Here is a 21703-nt window from a genome sequence, read left to right as displayed (position 1 = left end):
AATTTCCATCCAGTTGAACTTCCGTGGACTTAAATAATAATAATAATAATAATAATGGCATTTATTAAGCGCTTACTATGTGCAAAGCACTGTTCTAAGCGCTGGGGAGGTTACAAGGTGATCAGGTTGTCCCTCGGGGGGGCTCACAGTCTTAATCCCCATTTTACAGATGAGGGAACTGAGGCACAGGGAAGTTAAGTGACTTGCCCAAAGTCACACAGCTGACAAGTGGCGGAGCCGGGATTCTGCCATTCAGTCAGTAGTGTTTACTGAGGGCTTACTGTGTGCAGAGCAATGTATTAAGCTTAGAGAAGCAGCATGGCTCAGTGGAAAGAGCCCGGGCTTTGGAGTCAGAGGTCATGGGTTCGAATCCCGACTCCACCACATGTCTGCTGTGTGACCTTGGGCAAGTCACTTCACTTCTCTGAGCCTAAGTTACCTCATCTGTAAAATGGGGATTAAGACTGCGAGCCTCACGTGGGACACCCTTGTAACCTCCCCAGCGCTTAGAACAGTGCTTTGCACATAGTAAGCGCTTAATAAATGCCATTATTATTAAGCACTTGGGAGAGTATAGTCCAACTTGTACTTCCCAAGCGCTTGGTACAGTGCTCTGCACACCGTAAGCGCTCAATAAATACGATTGATTGATTGATTGATTGATTGATGTAGTACAACAATCAACGGACACATTCCCTGTCCACAACGAGCTTACAGTCTCGAGGGAAACTATAGTCAGGGCTGGTCTGTACTCACTGGTCTGTACTGTACTCACCTCCTCCAGGAGGCCTTCCCAGACTGAGCCCCTTCCTTCCTCTCCCCCTCGTCCCCCTCTCCATCCCCCCCATCTTACCTCCTTCCCTTCCCCACAGCACCTGTATATATGTATATATGTTTGTACATATTTATTACTCTATTTATTTATTTATTTTATTTGTACATATCTATTCTATTTATTTTATTTTGTTAGTGTGTTTGGTTTTGTTCTCCGTCTCCCCCTTTGAGACTGTGAGCCCACTGTTGGGTAGCGACTGTCTCTAGATGTTGCCAACTTGGACTTCCCAAGCGCTCAGTACAGTGCTCTGCACATAGTAAGCGCTCAATAAATACGATTGATGATGATGATGATGATGGTCTGTAGACCTTTCTGGGCGAGAAGGTTTCGGCAAGCAGAGGTGAGACCCTCCTCTCGGGAGATTTTTGTTGCCGTTGGGAGAGAGGCCCCGCTATGAGCTGAAATGCCTGTGGACCATTCTTGTCATCACTGTTATCATCCCTGTCTTAAACGCGCAATTGAAGGAGAGAGATTGAGGGGAAATGGGGGAAAGAAATGACTTCTGCTTCCCGAACTAACTAGCCTTAAAGGAAACATTTTCGGAATTCATTCATTCATTCAAGCGTATTTATTGAGCGCTTACCGTGTGCAGAGCACTGGACTAAGCGCTTGGGAAGTCCAAGTTGGCAGCATAAATCCGCCAAGCTAGCTCTCTTCCTCCCTTCAAGACCCTACTGAGAGCTCACCTCCTCCAGGAGGCCTTCCCAGACTGAGCCCCTTCCTTCCTCTCCCCCTCGTCCCCCTCTCCATCCCCCTCATCTTACCTCCTTCCCTTCCCCACAGCACCTGTGTATCATCATCAACCATCGTCAATCGTATTTATTGAGCGCTTACTGTGTGCAGAGCACTGGACTAAGCGCTTGGGAAGTCCAAGTTGGCAACATATAGAGACAGTCCCTACCCAACAGTGGGCTCACAGTCTAAAAGAATATAAAAGTCTAAAAGTCTAAAAGAAGTATATATGTATATATGTTTGTACATATTTATTACTCTATTTTACTTGTACATATCTATTCTATTTATTTTATTTTGTTAGTATGTTTGGTTTTGTTCTCTGTCTCCCCCTTTTAGACTGTGAGCCCACTGTTGGGCAGGGACTGTCTCTAGATGTTGCCCACTTGGACTTCCCAAGCGCTTAGTACAGTGCTCTGCACACAGTAAGCACTCAATAAATACGATTGATATAGAGACGGTCCCTACCCAACAGCGGGCTTGCAGTCTAGAAGGGGGAGACAGACAACAGAACCAAACCTGTGGACAGCTAAGTCATCAGAATAAATAGAAATAAAGCTAGATGCACATCATTAACAAAAAAATAGAATAGTAAATGTGTACAGGTAAAATAAATAGAGTAATAAATTTGTACAAACATATATACAGGTGCTGTGGGGAGGGGACGAATGGTTTTAATAGTAATTAATAATAATTGTGGTATTCGTTAAGCACTTACTATGGGTCAAGCACTGTTCTAAAAGCTGGGGTAATCAGGTTGGACAGAGTCCCTGTCCCACAAGACTTCCAGACCGTGAGCCCGCTGTTGGGTAGGGGACCGTCTACTTGTACTTCCCAAGCGCTTAGTACAGTGCTCTGCCCACAGTAAGCGCTCAATAAATACGATTGAATGAATGAATGAAGGAGCTCACGGTCTAAGTTGGAGAGAGGGGGATTTAATCCCCGTTTTACAGGTGAGGTAACTGAGGCGCAGAGAAGGGAAGTGATTTGGCCCAAGGTACCACAGCAGGCAACCAGCAGAGTCAGGATTAGAACCCAGATCCTTCTGATAACCGTGCTCTACCCCCTAAGCCACACTGCCTGCTTCTCCAATTATACAGAAGGGTACAGGCATCCATCATCAGGCATCTTCTAGACTGGGAGCCCACTGTTGGGTAGGGACCGTCTCTATATGTTGCCAATTTGTACTTCCCAAGCGCTTAGTACAGTGCTCTGCACACAGTAAGCGCTCAATAATTACAGTCGAATGAATGAACAGTTGAATGAATGAATGAATCAATCAATGATATTTATTGAGTGCAGAACACTGTGCTGAGCGGAGGGAGAGCGCAGTCTAGCAGAGTTGTGGTAGACACGTTCCCTGCCCACAGCGAGTTTACAGTCTAGTCTAGCACTGGGGAGGTTACAAGGCGATCAGGTCGTCCCACGTGGGCCTCACAGTCTCAATCCCCATTTTACAGATGAGGTAACTGAGGCACAGAGAAATTACCCGGCTTGCCCAAAGTCACACAGCTGACAATTGGCGGAGCCGCGATTTGAACCCATGACCTCTTTCCACCGAGCCACGCTGCTTTGTGGTAGACACGTTTCCTGCCCACAGCGAGTTTACGGTCTAGAGGGGATGGGTTAAACCGGAGGGTCAGGGCTCCCCCCATCTTACCTCCTTCCCTTCCCCACAACACCTGTATATATGTATATATGTTTGTACGTATTTTTTACTCTATTTATTTATTTATTTTATTTGTACATATCTATTCTATTTATTTTATTTTGTTAGTATGTTTGGTTTTGTTCTCCGTCTCCCCCTTTTAGACGGTGAGCCCACTGTTGGGTAGGGACTGTCTCTATATGTTGCCAATTTGTACTTCCCAAGCGCTTAGTACAGTGCTCTGCACATAGTAAGCGCTCAATAAATACGATTGATGATGATGATGATGACTGAAATCGCATTTTTTCCTGGACTTCCTATTCCCGAACAGTGGCCTGTCCTCCTGGTAGCTACAGTGCCAGGCTCGAAACCACTTGTACTCCGTGCGCTGTCGGATCGTACAACAAGAACTATGGGCGGACTTCGTGTAAGCCCTGCCCGGGTGAGCAGTCTAGTGACGGAAGAGGATCCCAGACAGAAAAAGAATGCCACAGTAAGTTCAAAAGTTACCTTTATTTATTTATAATGGCATTTATTAAGCGCTTACTACGTGCCAAGCACCGTTCTAAGCGCTGGGGAGGTTACAAGGTTGTCCCACTTGGTGCTCACAGTCTTAATACCCATTTTACAGATGAGGTGACAGGTCCAGAGAAGTGAAGTGACTTCATCATCATCATCAATCGTATTTGTTGAGCGCTTACTATGTGCAGAGCACTGTACTAAGCGCTCGGGAAGTACAAATTGGCAACATATAGAGACAGGCCCTACCCAACAGTGGGCTCACAGCCTAAAAGGGGTGACAGAGAACAAAACCAAACAGACTAACGAAATAAAATAAATAGAATAGATATGTACAAGTAAAATAAATAAATAAATAAATAGAGTAATAAATATGTACAAACATATATACATGTGCTGTGGGGAAGGGAAGGAGGTAAGATGGGGGGATGGAGGAGGGGGGAGAGGAAGGAAGGGGCTCAGTCAGGGAAGGCCTACTGGAGGAGGTGAGCTCTCAGCAGGGCCGTGCCCAGACTTGCCCAGAGTCACCCAGCTGACAAGTGGCGGAGCCGGGATTTGAACCCATGACCTCTGACTCCAAAGCTGGTGCTCTTTCCCCTGAGCCACGCTGCTTCCCCAAGCACTACCTTCTGTTAGTCTGCCAGAGGAGCTCTTGGACAGGGTGCAAATTAATTCATTCCTTCAATTGTATTTGCTTACTGTGTGCCAGGCATTCATTCATTCATTCAATCATATTCATTCATTCATTCATTCAATCGTATTTACTGAGAACTTACTGTGTGCAGAGCACTGTACTAAGCGCTTGGGAAGTACAAGTTGGCAACAGATAGAGCTGGTTCCTCCCCAACAACGGGCTCCCAGTCTAGAAGGGGGAGACAGACGGCAATTCATTCATTCATTCAATCATATTTATTGAGCGCTTGCTGTGTGCAGAGCACTGTACTAAGCGCTTCGAAAGTACAAATTGACAACAGATAGAGCTGGTTCCTCCCCAACAACGGGCTCCCAGTCTAAAAGGGGGAGACAGACAGCAATTCATTCATTCATTCAATCGTATTTATTGAGCGCTTGCTGTGTGCAGAGCACTGTACTAAGCGCTTGGGAAGTACAAGTTGGCAACAGATAGAGCTGGTTCCTCCCCAACAATGGGCTCCCGGTCTAGAAGGGGGAGACAGACAATTCATTCATTCAAGCGTATTTATTGAGCGCTTACTGTGTGCACAGCACTGTACTAAGCGCTTGGGAAGTCCAAGTTGGCAACATCTAGAGCTGGTTCCTCCCCAACAACGGGCTCCCAGTCTAAAAGGGGGAGACAAACAACAATTCATTCATTCATTCAATCGTATTTATTGAGCGCTTGCTGTGTGCAGAGCACTGGACTAAGCGCTTGGGAAGTACAAGTTGGCAACATCTAGAGCTGGTTCCTCCCCAACAACGGGCTCCCAGTCTAGAAGGGGGAGACAGATAGCAATTCATTCATTCATTCAATCGTATTTATTGAGCGCTTGCTGTGTGCAGAACACTGTACTAAGCGCTTGGGAAGTCCAAGTTGGCAACAGATAGAGCTGGTTCCTCCCCAACAACGGGCTCCCGGTCTAGAAGGGGGAGATGGACAACAAAACAAAACATGGAGACAGGTGTCAAAGGGGCTTGTGTGGGGGGCGGGCCTGGTTTGGCCGCCCCTGCCCCCCGCGCCATGTTGGAGAAAGGACCGACCCTTCTCCTTGGCCAAGCAGCGTGGCTCAGTGGAAAGAGCCCGGGCTTTGGAGTCAGAGGCCGTGGGTTCTAATCCTGACCCCCTCCACCTGTCAGCTGGGTGACTTTGGGCGAGTCACTTCACTTCTCTGGGCCTCAGTGACCTCAGCTGGAAAATGGGGGTGAAGACTGTGAGCCCCCCGGGGGACAACCTGATCACCTTGTAGCCTCCTCAGTGCTCAGAACAGTGCTTGGCACATAGTAAGCGCTTAACAAATACCAACATTATCTTTAGACTGTGAGCCCATTGTTGGGTAGGGACCGTCTCTATATGCTGCCAACTTGGATTTCCCAAGCGCTTAGTACAGTGCTCTGCACCCAGTAAGCGCTCAGTAAATACGATTGAATGAATGAATGACCGAATGTTGCCGACTTGTACTTCCCAAGCGCTTAGTACAGTAAGCACTCAATAAATGTGCTTAGAGAATAAGTTAGAGAAGGAGCGTGGCTCAGTGGAAAGAGCCCGGGCTTGGGAGCCAGAGGTCATGGGTTCGAATCCCGGCTCTGCCACTTGTCAGCTGTGTGAGCTTGGGCAAGTCACTTAACTTCGCTGAGCCTCAGTTCCCTCATTTGTAAAATGGGGATTAAGACTGTGAGCCCCCCGTGGATCAACCTGATCACCTTGTATCCCCCCCCCTCCAGTGCTTAGAACAGTGCTTCGCACATAGTAAGCACTGTTGGGTAGGGACCGTGTCTATATGTTGCCAACTTGTACTTCCCAAGCACTTAGTACAGTGCTCTGCACACAGTAAACGCTCAATAAATACGATTGAATGAATGAATGAACAAATGCCATTATTATTATTATTATTAGTAGTAATAATAATAATAATAATAATAAATTTGATTGAATGAATGAAAGTGTGTTGGCCTTGCCCGTTCTGGCTGCTAGGGAAGCTGGTATAAATGCTGGAAAGTTTGGCAGCGAAACCAATAAAAGTAATAAGTAATAAAAATAAAATAAAATAAAATAAAAAGTAATAAGTAATAAAAGTCTTTTAGACTGTGAGCCCACTGTTGGGTAGGGACTGTCTCTATATGTTGCCAACTTGTACTTCCCAAGCGCTTAGCACAGTGCCCTGCACACAGTAAACGCTCAATAAATACGATCGATTGATTGATTGATTGATTAATAATGAACTTTTCTGGCCCTGGGGGGGGGCAACAGGATGGCTCAACAGAAACAAGAAGGAGAAGCACTGAAAAATGTGGGGAGGGCTCCGGTTCAAGGGATTTGGGAAAGGGGAGGATTTTGCTTCTCCCTAGGAGCCCAGAGCCAGTATCCAGGGCCCGAAGGAGGGAATTCATTCCTGGAGGCGTGGGCCAAAACTTGGGTTTTCACTCACCCGTGTCTAATGGTTTTTATCTTTCAGGAACTCTGCCCATCTGGGCTGTGGTCTTAATTTCCTTTCTGGGGACCAGCCTTATCTTAGTGGCATCTTGGATGTAAGACTCTAAATGGCTTTATCGGTCACTTATTTTACCCCCGGTCCACATGCCTGCGTGGGAGAGGTGCTTAGGGTTGGAAGGGGTCGCGGCACAGAGGTCAGATCCCGAGCATCCCCCCGCATCTTACCTCCTTCCCTTCCCCACAGCACCTGTTTATATGTATATATAATAATAATAATAATGGCGTCTATTAAGCACTTACTATGTGCCAAGCACTGTTCTAAGCGCTGGGGAGGTTACAAGGTGATCAGGTTGTCCCACGTGGGGCTCACAGTCTTCATCCCCATTTTACAGATGAGGTAACTGAGGCCCAGGGAAGTGAAGTGACTTGCCCAAAGTCACACGGCTGACAATTGGTGGAGCCGGGATTCGAACCCATAACCTCTGACTCCAAAGCCCGGGCTCCTTCCGCTGAGCCACGCTGCTTCTACTATGTTTGTACATATTTGTTACTCTATTTATTTTACTTGTACCTATCTATTCTATTTATTTTATTTTGTTGGTATGTTTGGTTTTGTTCTCCGTCTCCCCCTTTTAGACTGTGAGCCCGCTGTTGGGTAGGAACTGTCTCTCTATGTTGCCAACTTGGACTTAGTCCAGTGCTCTGCACACAGTAAGCGCTCAATAAATACGATTGATGATGATGATGATGAGCTGGCCCGGCCCAAAGGGTCCGGGCGGGAAAAAACCTCCTTAAATCCAAGTTTTGTGGGGAGGGGGACGGGGGGGGGGGGGTTCAGGCACAGTTGCAATGCCCAAATTGCAGAAGCTGTCATCTGCCCAGCGGACACTTAAAGGGGCCACTCCTGCCTTAAAGAGTAAAGCTTTTAGAGAAGCAGCGTGGCTCAGTGGAAAGAGCCCGGGCTTTGGAGTCAGAGGTCATGGCTTCAAATCGTGGCTCTGCCAATTAATAATAATAATAATAATGGCATTTATTAAGCGCTTACTGTGTGCAAAGCACTGTTCTAATAATAATAATGGTATTTATTAAGCACTTACTATTTGCAAAGCACTGTTCTAAGCGCTGTGGAGGTTACAAGGTGATCAGGTTGTCCCACGGGGGGCTCACAGTCTTCATCCCCACTTTCCAGATGAGGTCATTGAGGCCCGGAGAAGCGACTTGCCCAAAGTCGCGCAGCCGACAGTTGGCAGAGCCGGGATTTGAACCTGCGACCTCCGACTCCGAAGCCCAGGCCCTTCCCACTGAGCCACGCTGCTTCTCTAGTTGACAGCTGGGTGACTTCGGGCAAGTCACTTGACTTCTCTGGGCCTCAGTTCCCTCATCTGCAAAATGGGGATGAAGAGTGTGAGCCCCCAGTGGGACAGCCTGACCACCTTGTAACCTCCCCAGCACTTAGAACAGTGCTTTGCATATATGCCATTATTATTATTATTATTATTATTATTATTATTATTATTATATATGTACCTGTATATATATACCTGTATATATGTATATATGTTTGTACATATTTATTACTCTATTTATTTATTTATTTATTTTGCTTGTACATATCTATCCTATTTATTTTATTTTGTTAGTATGTTTGGTTTTGTTCTCTGTCTCCCCCTTTTAGACTGTGAGTCCACTGTTGGGTAGGGACTGTCTCTAGATGTTGCCAACTTGGACTTCCCAAGCGCTTAGTACAGTGCTCTGCACACAGTAAGCACTCAATAAATACGATTGATTGATTATTATAGGGACTGTGACTGATCTGATTGCATTGTATCTACCGCGGTGCTTAGTACGGTGCTTGACGTGTAGCAGGTAGTTAACGAACAGTGAGGCCTAGTTATATATTTGTACAGATTTATTACTCTATGTATTTTACTTGTACATATTTACTATTCTATTTATTTTATTTTGTTAATATGTTTTGTTGTCTGTCTCCCCCTTCTAGAGTGTGAGCCCGCTGTTGGGTAGGGACCGTCTCTATATGTTGCCAACGTGTACATCCCAAGCGCTTAGTACTGTGCTCTGCACACAGTAAGTGCTCAATAAGTACGATTGAATGAATGAATGAATGAATTGAGCACAGGCTGGAAATCCAGGGACCTGGGTTCTAATCCTGCCTCTGCCACTTGTCTGCTGTGTGACCTCGGGCAAGTCACTTCTAGAGTGGGAGCCCGTTGTTAGGCAGGGACCGTCTCTATATGTGGCCGATTAGTACTTCCCAAGCGCTTAGTCCAGTGCTCCGCACACAGTAAGCGCTCAATAAATACGACTGAATGAAGGAATGAATGAGCTGAACATCCCTGTGCCCTTATCTGTTCATCTGTAAAATGGGGATTAAAGACTGTGAGCCTCATGCAGGACAGGGACTGTGGTATTTGTGGTACAATTGTGGCAACAAATTGTGGTATTTGTTAAGTAAGTGCTTAGCAAATACCGCAGTTATTATTATTATTACTAGACTGAGAGCCTCATGTGAAATAGGGACTGTGTCCAATGTGATTTTCTTGTATCTACCCCAGCACTCAGTAATAATAATAATAATAATGAGGGCATTTATTAAGCACTTACTATGTGCAAAGCACTGTTCTAAGCGCTGGGGAGTTTACAAGGTGATCAGGTTGTCCCACAGGGGGCTCACAGTTTTAACCCCCATTTTCCAGATGAGGTAACTGAGGCCCAGAGAAGTGAAGTGACTTGCCCAAGGTCACACAGCTGACAAGTGGCGGAGCCGGAATTTGAACCCACGACCTCTGACTCCAAAGCCCGGGGTCTTTCCACTGAGCCACGCTGCTTCAATACCGTGCCTGGCACCTAGTAAGGGCTTAACAGACACCACAGTTACTATCATTACATGTGCCTCGGTTACCTCACCTGTAAAACGGGGATAAAGACTGTAAGCCCCCTGTGGGACAACCTGATCAACCAATCAATCAATCAATCGTATTTATTGAGCGCTTACTGTGTGCAGAGCACTGTACTAAGCGCTTGGGAAGTACAAGTTGGCAACATAGAGAGACAGTCCCTACCCAACAGTGGCCTCCCAGTCTAAAACCTGATCGCCTTGTAACCTCCCCAGCGCTTAGAACAGTGCTTTGCACGTAGTAAGCGCTTAACAAATGCCATTATTATTGATTATTACCACCGCTGAACAAATGCCATTATCATTATTATTACCGCCGTATTTATTAATAATAATAATAGTACATGCTTTTGGCCAACTTTAAAAATTAGGAAAGGAGAGAACAGGGAGAAGGGGGAGCGGAAAAGGATGGGGGTGGAAAGGAAGAGAAGGGGAAGAGGAGGATATTTTTGAGGGGGAAGAATTAAGGGGGTTGGGGGGCACTGCCCTCCTGCTCGAGTGGTATTGCCGCCGCGATCTAGGCGGTGGAAGCTCTGCCCCTGGGTTTTAGGGGCTCCAGTCTTAATGCCAAAGCAGAATGCCCACCCACCCAACCGGGTGGCCAAAACCCACCCCTTGGGCTGTTCATCATCATCATCAATCGTATTTATTGAGCGCTTACTAGGTGCAGAGCACTATACTAAGCGCTTGGGAAGTACAAATTGGCAACATCTAGAGACAGTCCCTACCCACCAGTGGGCTCACAGTCTCAAAGGGGGAGAGAATGGGGTACCCTTCCCATACATCCAGGGAGGGTGGGCTCAGGGCATTGCAAACTGGCAGACCCTGGCCCTTTTTTATGATATTTAAGAGCTTGTATTTGTCAAACACCACTGGAAGCGTTGGGGTAGGCACAGTCAATCAATCAATTGTATTTATTGAGCGCTTACTGTGTGCAGAGCACTGGACTAAGCGCTTGGGAAGTCCAAGTTGGCAACATATAGAGACAGTCCCTACCCAACAGTGGGCTCACAGTCTAGAACAGGTTAATTAAGTGGACACAGCCCCTGTCCTGCATGGGGCTCACAGTATTCATTCGTTCAATCGTATTTATTGAGCGCTTACTGTGTGCAGAGCACTGTAATAATAATGATGGCGTTTATTAAGCGCTTACTATGTGCAAAGCACTGCTCTAGGCACTGGGGAGGTTACAAGGTGATCAGGTTGTCCCACAGTGGGCTCACAGTCTTAATCCCCATTTTACAGATGAGGGAACTGAGGCCCAGAGAAGTTAAGTTGTACTTCCCAAGCACTTAGTACAGTGCTCTGCACACAGTAAGCGCTCAATAAATACGATTGATTGGTTGATTGATTGATTAAGTGGCTTCTCCAAGGTCACAGAGCTGACGTGATGGAGCCGGGATAAGCGCTTGGGAAGTACAAGTTGGCAACATATAGGAAGGGAAGCAGCGTGGCTCAGTGGAAAGAGCCCGGGCTTTGGAGTCAGAGGTCATGGGTTCGAATCCCGGCTCCACCAATTGTCAGCTGGGTGACTTTGGGCAAGTCACTTAACTTCTCTGGGCCTCAGTTCCCTCATCTGTAAAATGGGGATGAAGACTGTGAGCCCCATGTGGGAAAACCTGATCACCTTGTAACCTCCCCAGCGCTTAGAACAGTGCTTTGCACATAGTAAGTGCTTAATAAATGCCATTATTATTATTATTATCCCCATTTTGTACTTGAGGAAACTGAGGCACAGAGAAGTTAAGCGGCTTGCCCAAGGCCACACAGCAAGCAATTACTAGAGCGGGTAACGCAGGTCCTCTGACTCTTAGACCCATGCTCTTTCCTCTAGGTCATGCTGCTTCCTGTGGCCTTCTCTCCTTGGAGGGAGAATTGAGCTCATTTACCAACGGACCCACTGTTAAATAGGGACCGTCTCTCTATGTTGCCAACTTGTACTTCCCAAGCGCTTAGTACAGTGCTCTGCACACAGTAAGCGCTCAATAAATACGACTGAATGAATGGACAGCACGGAGAACCTTCTAGAAAATTGCCGGAAGCCCTGAAGAGTACCTTAAATGAAATTCCAGGAACCACCCTCACCACACGGCGTGGTCGTCGAGAAGGGAATGAGTCCCAGCAATCTGGCTCTCTCACTCCATCGTTGTAGAAGTGAGCCAATCAATCAATCAATCAATCAATCAATCGTATTTATTGAGCGCTTACTGTGTGCAGAGCCAGTCTCCAGCAGTTCCCGTTTGGTTGGAGGCTCCCAGATCCCGCAGAAATCAACTTCACATTTCACAGTGCGAACGCAAAGAAGCCAAGCGGAACTGTCCTTTTGACAGTCGTTGGACCGGGAACAACTTTTTTTCCTTTTCTGGTTGTTTCAAGTCTGCCATCCTTCACTCATTCAGTTGTCGATCAATCAGTCGTATTTATTGAGCGCTTACTGTGTGCAGAGCACTGGACTAAGCGCTTGGGAAGTCCAAGTTGGCAACATCTAGAGACAGTCATCATCATCATCATCACCAATCGTATTTATTGAGCGCTTCCTGTGTGCAGAGCACTGGACTAAGCGCTTGGGAAGTCCAAGTTGGCAACATCTAGAGACGGTCCCTACCTCAACAGCGGGCTCACAGTCTAGAAGGGGGAGACAGAGAACAAAACCAAACATATTAACAAAATAAAATAAATAGAATAGATATGTACAAGTAAAATAGAGTAATAAAATAAATAGAGTAATAAAATAGAGTAATATTTTTTGAGTGCTTACTGTGTGCCAACCACTGTTCTAAGTAATAATAATAATGATGGCATTTGTTAAGCGCTTACTATGTGCAGAGCACTGTTCTAAGCGCTGGGGGGGGGGGACACAAGGTGATCAAGTTGTCCCACGTGGGACTCCCAGTCTTAATCTCCATTTTACAGATGAGGTAATAATAATAATGATGATGGCATTTATTAAGCGCTTACTATGTGCAAAGCACTGTTCTAAGCGCTGAGGAGGTTACAAGTGATCAGGTTGTCCCACGGGGGGCTCACAGTCTTAATCCCCATTTTCCAGATGAGGTAACTGAGGCTCAGAGAAGTGAAGTGACTTGCCCAAAGTCACACAGCAGACATGTGGCGGAGTCGGGATTCGAACCCATAACCTCTGACTCCAAAGCCTGTGCTCTTTCCACTGAGCCACGCTGCTTCTCTAAAAAAATAATTAAGCGCTTACTATGTGCAAAGCACTGTTCTAAGCGCTGTGGAGGTTACAAAGTGATCAGGTTGTCCCACGTGGGACTCACAGTCTTCATCCCCATTTTACAGATGAGGGAACTGAGGCACAGAGAAGTGAAGTGACCTGCCCAAAGTCACCCAGCTGACAAGTGGCGGAGCTGGGATTTGAACCCATGACCTCCGACGCCAGAGCTCGGGCTCTTTATTAAATGCTCACCAGGGGCCAGTCGCTGGTGTCGATACCAGCTAATCGGAAAACCAGCCCGGAAGGGATGGGGAATGGATGATTAATCCCTTTTATACGGATGAGGAAACCGAGACACAGAAAAGTGACTTGCCTAAGGTCACACGGCAGGGAGGTGGCAGACTAGAACTCGGGCCCCCCGATTCCCAGGCTGTTTCCGCTAGGCCCTGCTCCGGAAACGTCCACCTTTGTCTCCCTTTCCCAGAATGGTGCGGAAATGCTGCAGAAGAAAACTAATTCCCCAGGACGTCGAAGGAACGGGACCTGAGCTTAAAAATCGGCGGAAGACGCTTGCGCACGTCGCCAATGACGCAGCCATTCGGGAACAGAGCAAGAAATTGAGGGAACCCCCGGGCCGCTACAAGAGAAACCAGCCTCTGAAACGCTCTGCCAGCTCCCTCGTGGAAGAGTCCATCGGTCTCCTCGGCCACGAGAAGGAAGAAACAAGCCCCAGTCCGGGTTCAAGTCCCGATCTTGAGTCCAGGCTCTGGCAAGGCCCGCAGAGGAGCCTTGAGGAAGCCGACACCTTGGGGAAAACCTCCCGCTCCGTCTCCAAAGGGACGTCTCCGGGGCATCGGACTCCCGGTGGTCCACGGGACCCCCGTGGTCGCCATGGCCACCCGGGTCGCCATGGCCGTCGAGGGCCTTGACCGAGAAATTCCCAGATCCCGTCTGGGAAAGGGATTCGCCCCGCTCCGCCCTTCGCCGTCTCACAAAGTCTCCCGCTCAAGGCCGCCCAGGCCGCGTCCCCGGGGACCGATTTCCAAGAGCGTTCTCGCTAGTGGGAAAAAATCACATTGTTTTGGTTTAAAAATGAAAGGCATCAGAATTCAAACCAGTCATGGCGACCCTACTTCAGACTGATGGAAATGAGGTTGTTTATTCAACAACTGGGTCTGTTTCAGGACGATGGCTCCCACCGATGTTAAGTAAGTAACTCCTACTTTGTGATACTACTAGAAAGTTTAAATGACAATAGCGCGACATGCTTTTATTCCTGTGAAGTGGATATAAAGCTAATTTTTGTTTTATAACTCGGCTGTTATTTCTTTCATAACACACAGGCATTGACGTGACAAGGTCTCTAAAAGAAACGGGTTTTCCCCTCAGTTTCTGCACATCTTTCATTTTCTTTCTCCGGCTCCTCATCCTTTGCCCAGGAATTCCTTAAGCTCCCTCCTCCCGCTGCCATTCATTCATTTCAATCGTATTTACTGAGCCCTTACTGTGTGCAGAGCAATGTACTAAGCGCTTGGAAAGTACAATTCATTCATTCATTCATTCGATCGTCTTTATTGAGCGCTTACTGGGGGCAGAGCACTGTACTGAGCGCTTGCAATTCGGCAACAGATAGAGACGATGAAGAAGGGGGAGAAAGACAACAAAATGAAGTAGACAGGCATAAATAGCAAATTAAAGGGGGCGGGGCCGGGGGAGACCAGGGGCGGAGCATATGCAAATAGGGGGAGGAGCAAATGCAAATAGGGACATATGCAAATAGGGGGCAGGGCCAGGGGAGACCAGGAGTGGAGCATAAGCAAATAGGGGGTGGGGCAATAGACAAATGGGGGAGTGGAATATGCAAATAGGGGGCGGGTATATGCAAATAGGGACGGGCTCTGGCCTATTGGGGTGGGGCCAGGGAAACCAGGGGCGGAGCACATGCAAGTAGGGGCGTGGCTATATGCAAATGGGGTGGGATGTGTGCAAGTAGGGGCGGAGCGTATGCAAATAGGGACAAATGCAAATAGGGGGCGGGCTCGGGACGGTTAGGGGCGGGGCCAAGGGAGGCTAGAGGAGAAACATATGCAAATAGAGGGCGTGGCTATATGCAAATAGGGGCGGGACATGTGCAAGTAGGGGCGGAGCATATGCAGATGGTGGCATATGCAAATGGGAGGCGGGTTAGGGGCGGGACTACAGGAGAGGGGCGGGGCCAGGGGAGACCAGGGGTGAAACATATGCAAATGAGGGGCGGGTTATATGCAAATAGGGGCGGGACATGCAAATAGGGCGGGGCTACATGCAAATAGGAGCGGGGCATATGCAAATCGGGGCGGGTTAGGGCGGGGCCACGGGAGACGGGGCGGGGCCACGGGAGACGGGGCGGGGCCAGGGAGAGCAGGGGCGGCACATAGGCAAACAGGGGGCGGTGAATATGCAAATAGGGGACCGTGCATATGCAAACAGGGGGCGGCTTCGGGGCGGTTATGGGCGGGGCTACGGGAGACGGGGCGGAACACATGCAAAGAGGGGCGTGGCACGCGCAAACAGGGGGCGGGACCATATGCAAATGGAGGCGGGCTGGGGGCGGGGCTGCGGGAGATGGGGCGGGGCATATGCAAAAAGGGGCGGGCTATATGTAAATATAGCCGGGCTATATGCAGGCAGGGGGGCGGACCCCGGGACGGTCAGGGGAGGAGATACGGGAGACCAGGGGGCGGGGCCACATGCAAATAAGGGGCGTGACCGCGTGCGGCGAGGGGGCGTGCCTCCCACCGAGCACGGGGACCCGGGCGGCCAATGGGGCGCGGACACGTCAGGAGTGGGCGTGTCCGTGCGGGACAGGGGGCGTGGCCTGCGCCGGCGCGTGGGGGGGGCCGAAGCGTCCGCGGGGGCGTGGCCGGAGTTCAGGAGCCAATGAGAGGCGGCGGCGGCGGCGGCGGCGGCGGCGGGCGGGCAGAACCGGCGCGGACCGGCGCGGACCGGATCGGAGCGGAGCGGAGCGGGCCATGGGGCGGCCGCCGCCGAGGACCCGGATGTTGGCCGCCCTCCTGCTGACGCTGGCCGGGGTTGCCTGGGCCGCAGGTGAGTTACACACACACTCACTGACTGTCTGACTGACTTTCTCCACAGATTTATTTTATTTTGTGAATATCTTTGGTTTTAGCGTCCGTCTCCCCCTTCTAATAATAATAATAATAATAATGTTGGCATTTGTTAAGCGCTTACTATGTGCAGAGCACTGTTCTAAGCGCTGGGGGAGATCCAAAGTGATCAGGTGGCCCCACGTGGGGCTCACGGCCTTCATCCCCATTTTGCGGATGAGGGAAGTGAGGCCCAGGGAATAATAATCAATCAATCAATCAATCGTATTTATTGAGCGCTTACTATGTGCAGAGCACTGTACTAAGCGCTTGGGAAGTACAAATTGGCAACACATAGAGACAGTCCCTACCCAACAGTGGGCTCACAGTCTAAAAGGCACACAGTCTATAATGATAATGATGATGATGATAATAATGATGTGTCAGGCACTGTGCTAAGCGCTGGGGGGAATCCAAGCCAATCGGGTTGGACCCACGTGAGGCTCACACTCTTCATCCCCATTTTACAGAGGAGGGAACTGAGGCTCCGAGAAGTGAAGTGACTTGCCCAAGGTCACACAGCACACAGGTGGTGGAGCCGGGATTCGAACCCACGACCTCTGACTCCCAAGCCCGGGCTCTTTCCGCTGAGCCACGCTGACTGTGAGCCCACTGTTGGCTAGGGACTGTCTCTATATGTTGCCAATTTTTCCTTCCCAAGCGCTTAGTCCAGTGCTCTGCACACAGTAAGCGCTCAATAAATACGATTGATGATGATGATGATGACTGTGAGCCCGCTGTTGGGTCGGGGCCGTCTCTCGATGTTGCCAACTTGGACTGCCCAAGCGCTTAGTCCAGTGCTCAGCACACAGTAAGCGCTCAATAAATACGATTGAATAATAATAATAATAATGATGGCAGTTATTAAGCGCTTACTATGTGCAAAGCACCGTTCTAAGCGCTGGGGAGGTTACAAGGTGATCAGGTTGTCCCACGTGGGGCTCACAGTCTCCATCCCCATTTTACAGAAGAGGGAACTGAGGCCCAGAGAAGTGAAGACTGTTAGACTGTGAGCCCACTGTTGGGTAGGGACTGTCTCTATATGTTGCCAATTTGTACTTCCCAAGCGCTTAGTCCAGTGCTCTGCACATAGTAAGCGCTCAATAAATACGATTGATGATGATGAAGCGACTTGCCCAAAGTCACCCAGCTGACAGTTGGTGGAGCCGGGATTTGGTGATGCGTCGCCCTGGATTGAATGACTGACTGTATATATTTATTCTATTTATTTTATTTTGTTAATATGTTTTGTTTTGTGGTCTGTCTCCCCTTTCTAGACTGTGAGCCCGCTGCCGGGTAGGGACCGTCTCTTTTGGTTGCCAACTTGGACTTCCCAAGCGCTTAGTACAGTGCTCTGCCCACAGTCAGCGCTCAGTAAATACGATTGACTGTACACATTTATTCAATTTATTTTATTTTGTTAAAATATGTTTTGTTTTGTTCGCTGTCTCCCCCTTCTAGACTGTGAGCCCGCTGCTGGGTAGGGACCGGCTCTAGATGTTGCAGACTTGTACTTCCCAAGCGCTTAGTCCAGTGCTCTGCACACAGTAAGCGCTCAATAAATACGATTGACTGAGTGACTGTACATATTTATTCTATTTATTTTATTTTGTTAATATGTTTTGTTTTGTGGTCTGTCTCCCCTTTCTAGACTGTGAGCCTGCTGTTGGGTAGGGACCGCCTCTAGATGTTGCCAACTTGTACTTCCCAAGCGCTTAGTCCAGTGCTCTGCACACAGTAAGCGCTCAATAAATACGATTGAATGACTGTACAGATTTATTCTATTTATTTTATTTTGTGAATATGTTTTGTTTTGTGGTCTGTCTCCCCCTTCTAGACTGTGAGCCCGTTGCTGGGTAGGGACTGTCTCTACATGTTGCCAACATGGACTTCCCAGGCGCTTAGTACAGTGCTCTGCACACAGTAAGTGCTCAATAAATACGATTGACTGACTGTACACATTTATTCTATTTATTTTTTGAATATGTTTTGTTTTGTGGTCTGTCTCCCCCCTCTAGACTGTGAGCCCGCTGTTGGGTAGGGACCGGCCCTAGATGTTGCCAACATATATCAATCAATCAATCGTATTTGTTGAGCACTTACTGTGTGCAGAGCACTGTACTAAGCGCATGGGAAGTACAAGTTGGGAACATATAGAGACAGTCCCTACCCAACAGTGGGCTCACAGTCTAAAAGGGGGAGACGGGGAACAAAACCAAACATACTAACAAAATAAAATAAATAGAATAGATATGTACAAGTAAAATAGAGTAATAAATATGTACAAACATATAGACATATATACAGGTGCTGTGGGGAAGGGAAGGAGGTAAGATGAGGGGGATGGAGAGGCACACAGTAAGCGCTCAATAAATACGATTGACTGACTGACTGTACACATTTATTCTATTTATTTTATTTTGTGACTATGTTTTGCTTTGTTGTCTGTCTCCCCCTTCTAGACTGTGAGCCCGCTGCTGGGTAGGGACCGGCTGTATATGTTGCCGACTTGTACTTCCCAAGCGCTTAGTCCAGTGCTCTGCACACAGCGCTCAATAAATACAATTGACTGACTGACTGTACAGATTTATTCTATTTATTTTATTTTGTTAATATGTTTTGCTTTATTGTCTGTCTCCCCCTTCTAGACTGTGAGCCCACTGTTGGGTAGGGACCGACTCTATATGTTGCCAGCTTGGACTTCCCAAGCGTTTAGTACAGTGCTCTGCATGCAGTAATTGCTTACTAAATACAATTGATTGATTGATTTCTATGTGTCAGGCACTGTGGTAAGCGCTGGGGGGGAATCCAAGCCAATCGAGTTGGACCCACATGGGGCTCACACTCTTCGTCCCCATTTTGCGGATGAGGGAAGTGAGGCCCAGGGAATAATAATGATAATGATCGTTAAACGGGAATAATAATAATAATAATGATGATGATAATGATGGTGTTTGTTAGGCGCTTACTATGTGTCAGGCACTGTGCTAAGCGCTGGGGGGAATCCAAGCCAATTGGGTTGAACCCACGTGGAGCTCACACTCTTCATCCCCATTTTGCGGATGAGGGAACTGAGGCCCAGGGAATAATAATGATAATGATTGTTAAACGGGAACAATAATAATAATAATAATGATGATAATGATGGTGTTAAGTGATTACTATGTGTCAGGCACTGTGCTAAGCGCTGGGATGGATCCAAGCCAATCGGGTTGGACCCAGTTCCTGACCCACGTGGGGCTCACACTCTTCATCTCCATTTTGCAGATGAGGGAACTGAGGCCCAGGGAATAATAATAATAATAATAATGGTGTTAGGCGCCTACGATGTGTCAGGCACTGTGCTAAGCGCTGGGGGGGGGGGAATCCAAGCCAATCAGGTTGGACCCAGTCCCTGACCCACGTGGGGCTCACACTCTTCATCCCCATTTTGCGGATGAGGGAAGTGAGGCCCCGGGAATAATAATGATAATGATTGTGTTTGTTAAACGGGAATAATAATAATAATTATGATGATGTTTGTTAAGTGATAATAATAATAATAATAAGTGATAATAATAATAATAATGATGGTGTTTGTTAAGTGATTACTATGTGCCAGGCATAAGACTCACACTCTTCATCCCCATTTTGCGAATGAGGGAAGTGAGGCCCCGGGAATAATAATGATAATGATTGTGTTTGTTAAATGGGAATAATAATAATAATGATGATGTTTGTTAAGTGATAATAATAATAATAATAAGTGATAATAATAATAATAATGATGGTGTTTGTTAAGTGATTACTATGTGCCAGGCACTGTGCTAAGCGCTGGGTGGATCCAAGACAATCGGGTTGGACCCAGTCCCTGACCCACGTGGGACTCACAGTCTAAACCCGTTTTGCAGATGAGGGAGCTGAGGCCCAGAGAATAATAATAATAATAATAATAATAATAATAATAATGATAACGGTTGTGTTTGTTAAGTGCTTACTATGTGCTGAGCATTGTTCATTCATTCAGTCGTATTTGTTGAATGCTTACTGTGTGCAGAGCACTGTACTGTACTGTGAGCCCGCTGTTGGGTAGGGACCGTCTCTAGATGTTGCCAACTTGGGCAGTACTCTGCACACAGTAAGCGCTCAATACATACGATTGAATGAATGACCAGGGGACATTTATAATTCTATTTATTTATATTTGTGATGTGTATAGATCTAAAACTCTATATTGTTCCTACTGACGCCTGTTTACTTGTTTTGATGTCTGTCCTCCCCCGTCTTGACCGTGAGCCTCTGTTGCCGAATTGTACTTTCCAAGCGCTTCATATTTGAGATGTGAAAGGAGAAATTAGCTTCATGCAAACCACCTCCAGCTTTTATTTCCCTACCAGGGGTCTTCAAGGCGAGAAAAGAGAATGTTTGAGGTGAAAAAGGGAGAAATTTGCTTCATGCCAACAACCTCCCACTTTTATTCTCTGCCTGAGGCCTTCGAGGCCAGAAAAGAGAATATTTGAGGTGGAAGAGGAGAAATTTGCTTTATGCAAACAACCTCCAGCTTTTCCTTCTATGTCCAAGTTCTTCAAAGGCACAGAAGAGAATGTTTGAGCCGAAAAGGGGGCAGTTTGCTTCACGTCAAAAACCTCCAGCTTACATTTTGCTAACTGAGGTGTTCAAGGCCAGAAAAGTGAATATTTGAGATGTGAAAGGAGGAATTTGCCTCCTGCCATCCACCCCCAGCTTTTATTTCTCTAGCAGAGGTCTTCATTGTGTGCTGTGCACACAATAAGCCCTTAATCATCATCATCATCATCAATCATATTTATTGAGCGCTTACTATGTGCGGAACACTGTACTAAGCGCTTGGGAATTACAAATTGGCAACATATAGAGACAGTCCCTACCCAACAGTGGGCTCACAGTCTAAAAAGTCCTTAATAAATATGATTGATTGAATGAATGAATGAGAAGAGGGCAAGGGGCAGAAATGAGGGCAGGGAAGCCCAGGGGCAGGGGGATGGTGATGATGATGATGATGATTATGGTCTTTGTTAAGCGCTTACTATGTGTAAAGCACTGTTCTAAGCGCTGGGGGGATACAAGGTGATCAGGGTGTCCCACGGGGGGCTCACAGTCTTAATCCCCATTTTACAGATGAGGTCACTGAGGCTCAGAGAAGGGAAGTGACTTGCCCAAGGTCACACAGCAGACATGTGGCGGAGCCGGGATTCGAACTCATGACCTCTGACTCCAAAGCCCGGGCTCTTTCCACTGAAATAAGTACATATTTATTACTCTGTTTATTTATTTTACTTGTACATATCTATCCTATTTATTTTATTTTGTTAGTATGTTTGGTTTCGTTCTCTGTCTCCCCCTTTTAGACTGTGAGCCCACTGTTGGGTAGGGACTGTCTCTAGATGTTGCCAATTTGTACTTCCCAAGCGCTTAGTACAGTGCTCTGCACATAGTAAGCGCTCAATAAATACGATTGATGATGATGATGATGATGAAACACACTGGGATGAGGACCAGGGCCCGATTTGACCCGCGACTCCTGAGAGTTGGGGCGCACGGCTGGGTCAGCAGAGCAGGGCTCGACCTGACCAACATTGTGGCTACTATTGTACTCTCCCTTGCACTTAG

General features: G+C 47.5%; 2 protein-coding genes across 2 annotated transcripts in view; both read left to right on the top strand.

Annotated features, from left to right (window-relative positions):
* LOC119948806 overlaps window positions 1-14187 on the top strand; it is a 54646-nt gene extending 40459 nt beyond the window's left edge. Inside the window, exons 9-11 of the mRNA XM_038770295.1 lie at window positions 3547-3708; window positions 6863-6935; window positions 13414-14187. Coding sequence (XP_038626223.1) covers window positions 3547-3708; window positions 6863-6935; window positions 13414-13858 — 680 coding nt within the window. The 3' untranslated portion in view covers window positions 13859-14187. The remainder of the gene's footprint in view (window positions 1-3546; window positions 3709-6862; window positions 6936-13413) is intronic.
* Window positions 14188-15939: 1752 nt separating this feature from the next.
* RECK (reversion inducing cysteine rich protein with kazal motifs) overlaps window positions 15940-21703 on the top strand; it is an 82193-nt gene continuing 76429 nt past the window's right edge. The window contains exon 1 of the mRNA XM_038770416.1: window positions 15940-16016. Within this exon, the coding sequence (XP_038626344.1) occupies window positions 15941-16016 (76 nt within the window). The 5' untranslated portion in view covers window position 15940. The remainder of the gene's footprint in view (window positions 16017-21703) is intronic.

The sequence above is a fragment of the Tachyglossus aculeatus genome, chromosome X3 (genome assembly GCF_015852505.1).
Source record: "Tachyglossus aculeatus isolate mTacAcu1 chromosome X3, mTacAcu1.pri, whole genome shotgun sequence".
NCBI lineage: Eukaryota > Metazoa > Chordata > Mammalia > Monotremata > Tachyglossidae > Tachyglossus > Tachyglossus aculeatus.
Note: the sequence above shows the minus strand (reverse complement) of the source record. Positions and strands in the feature narration are given on the sequence as shown.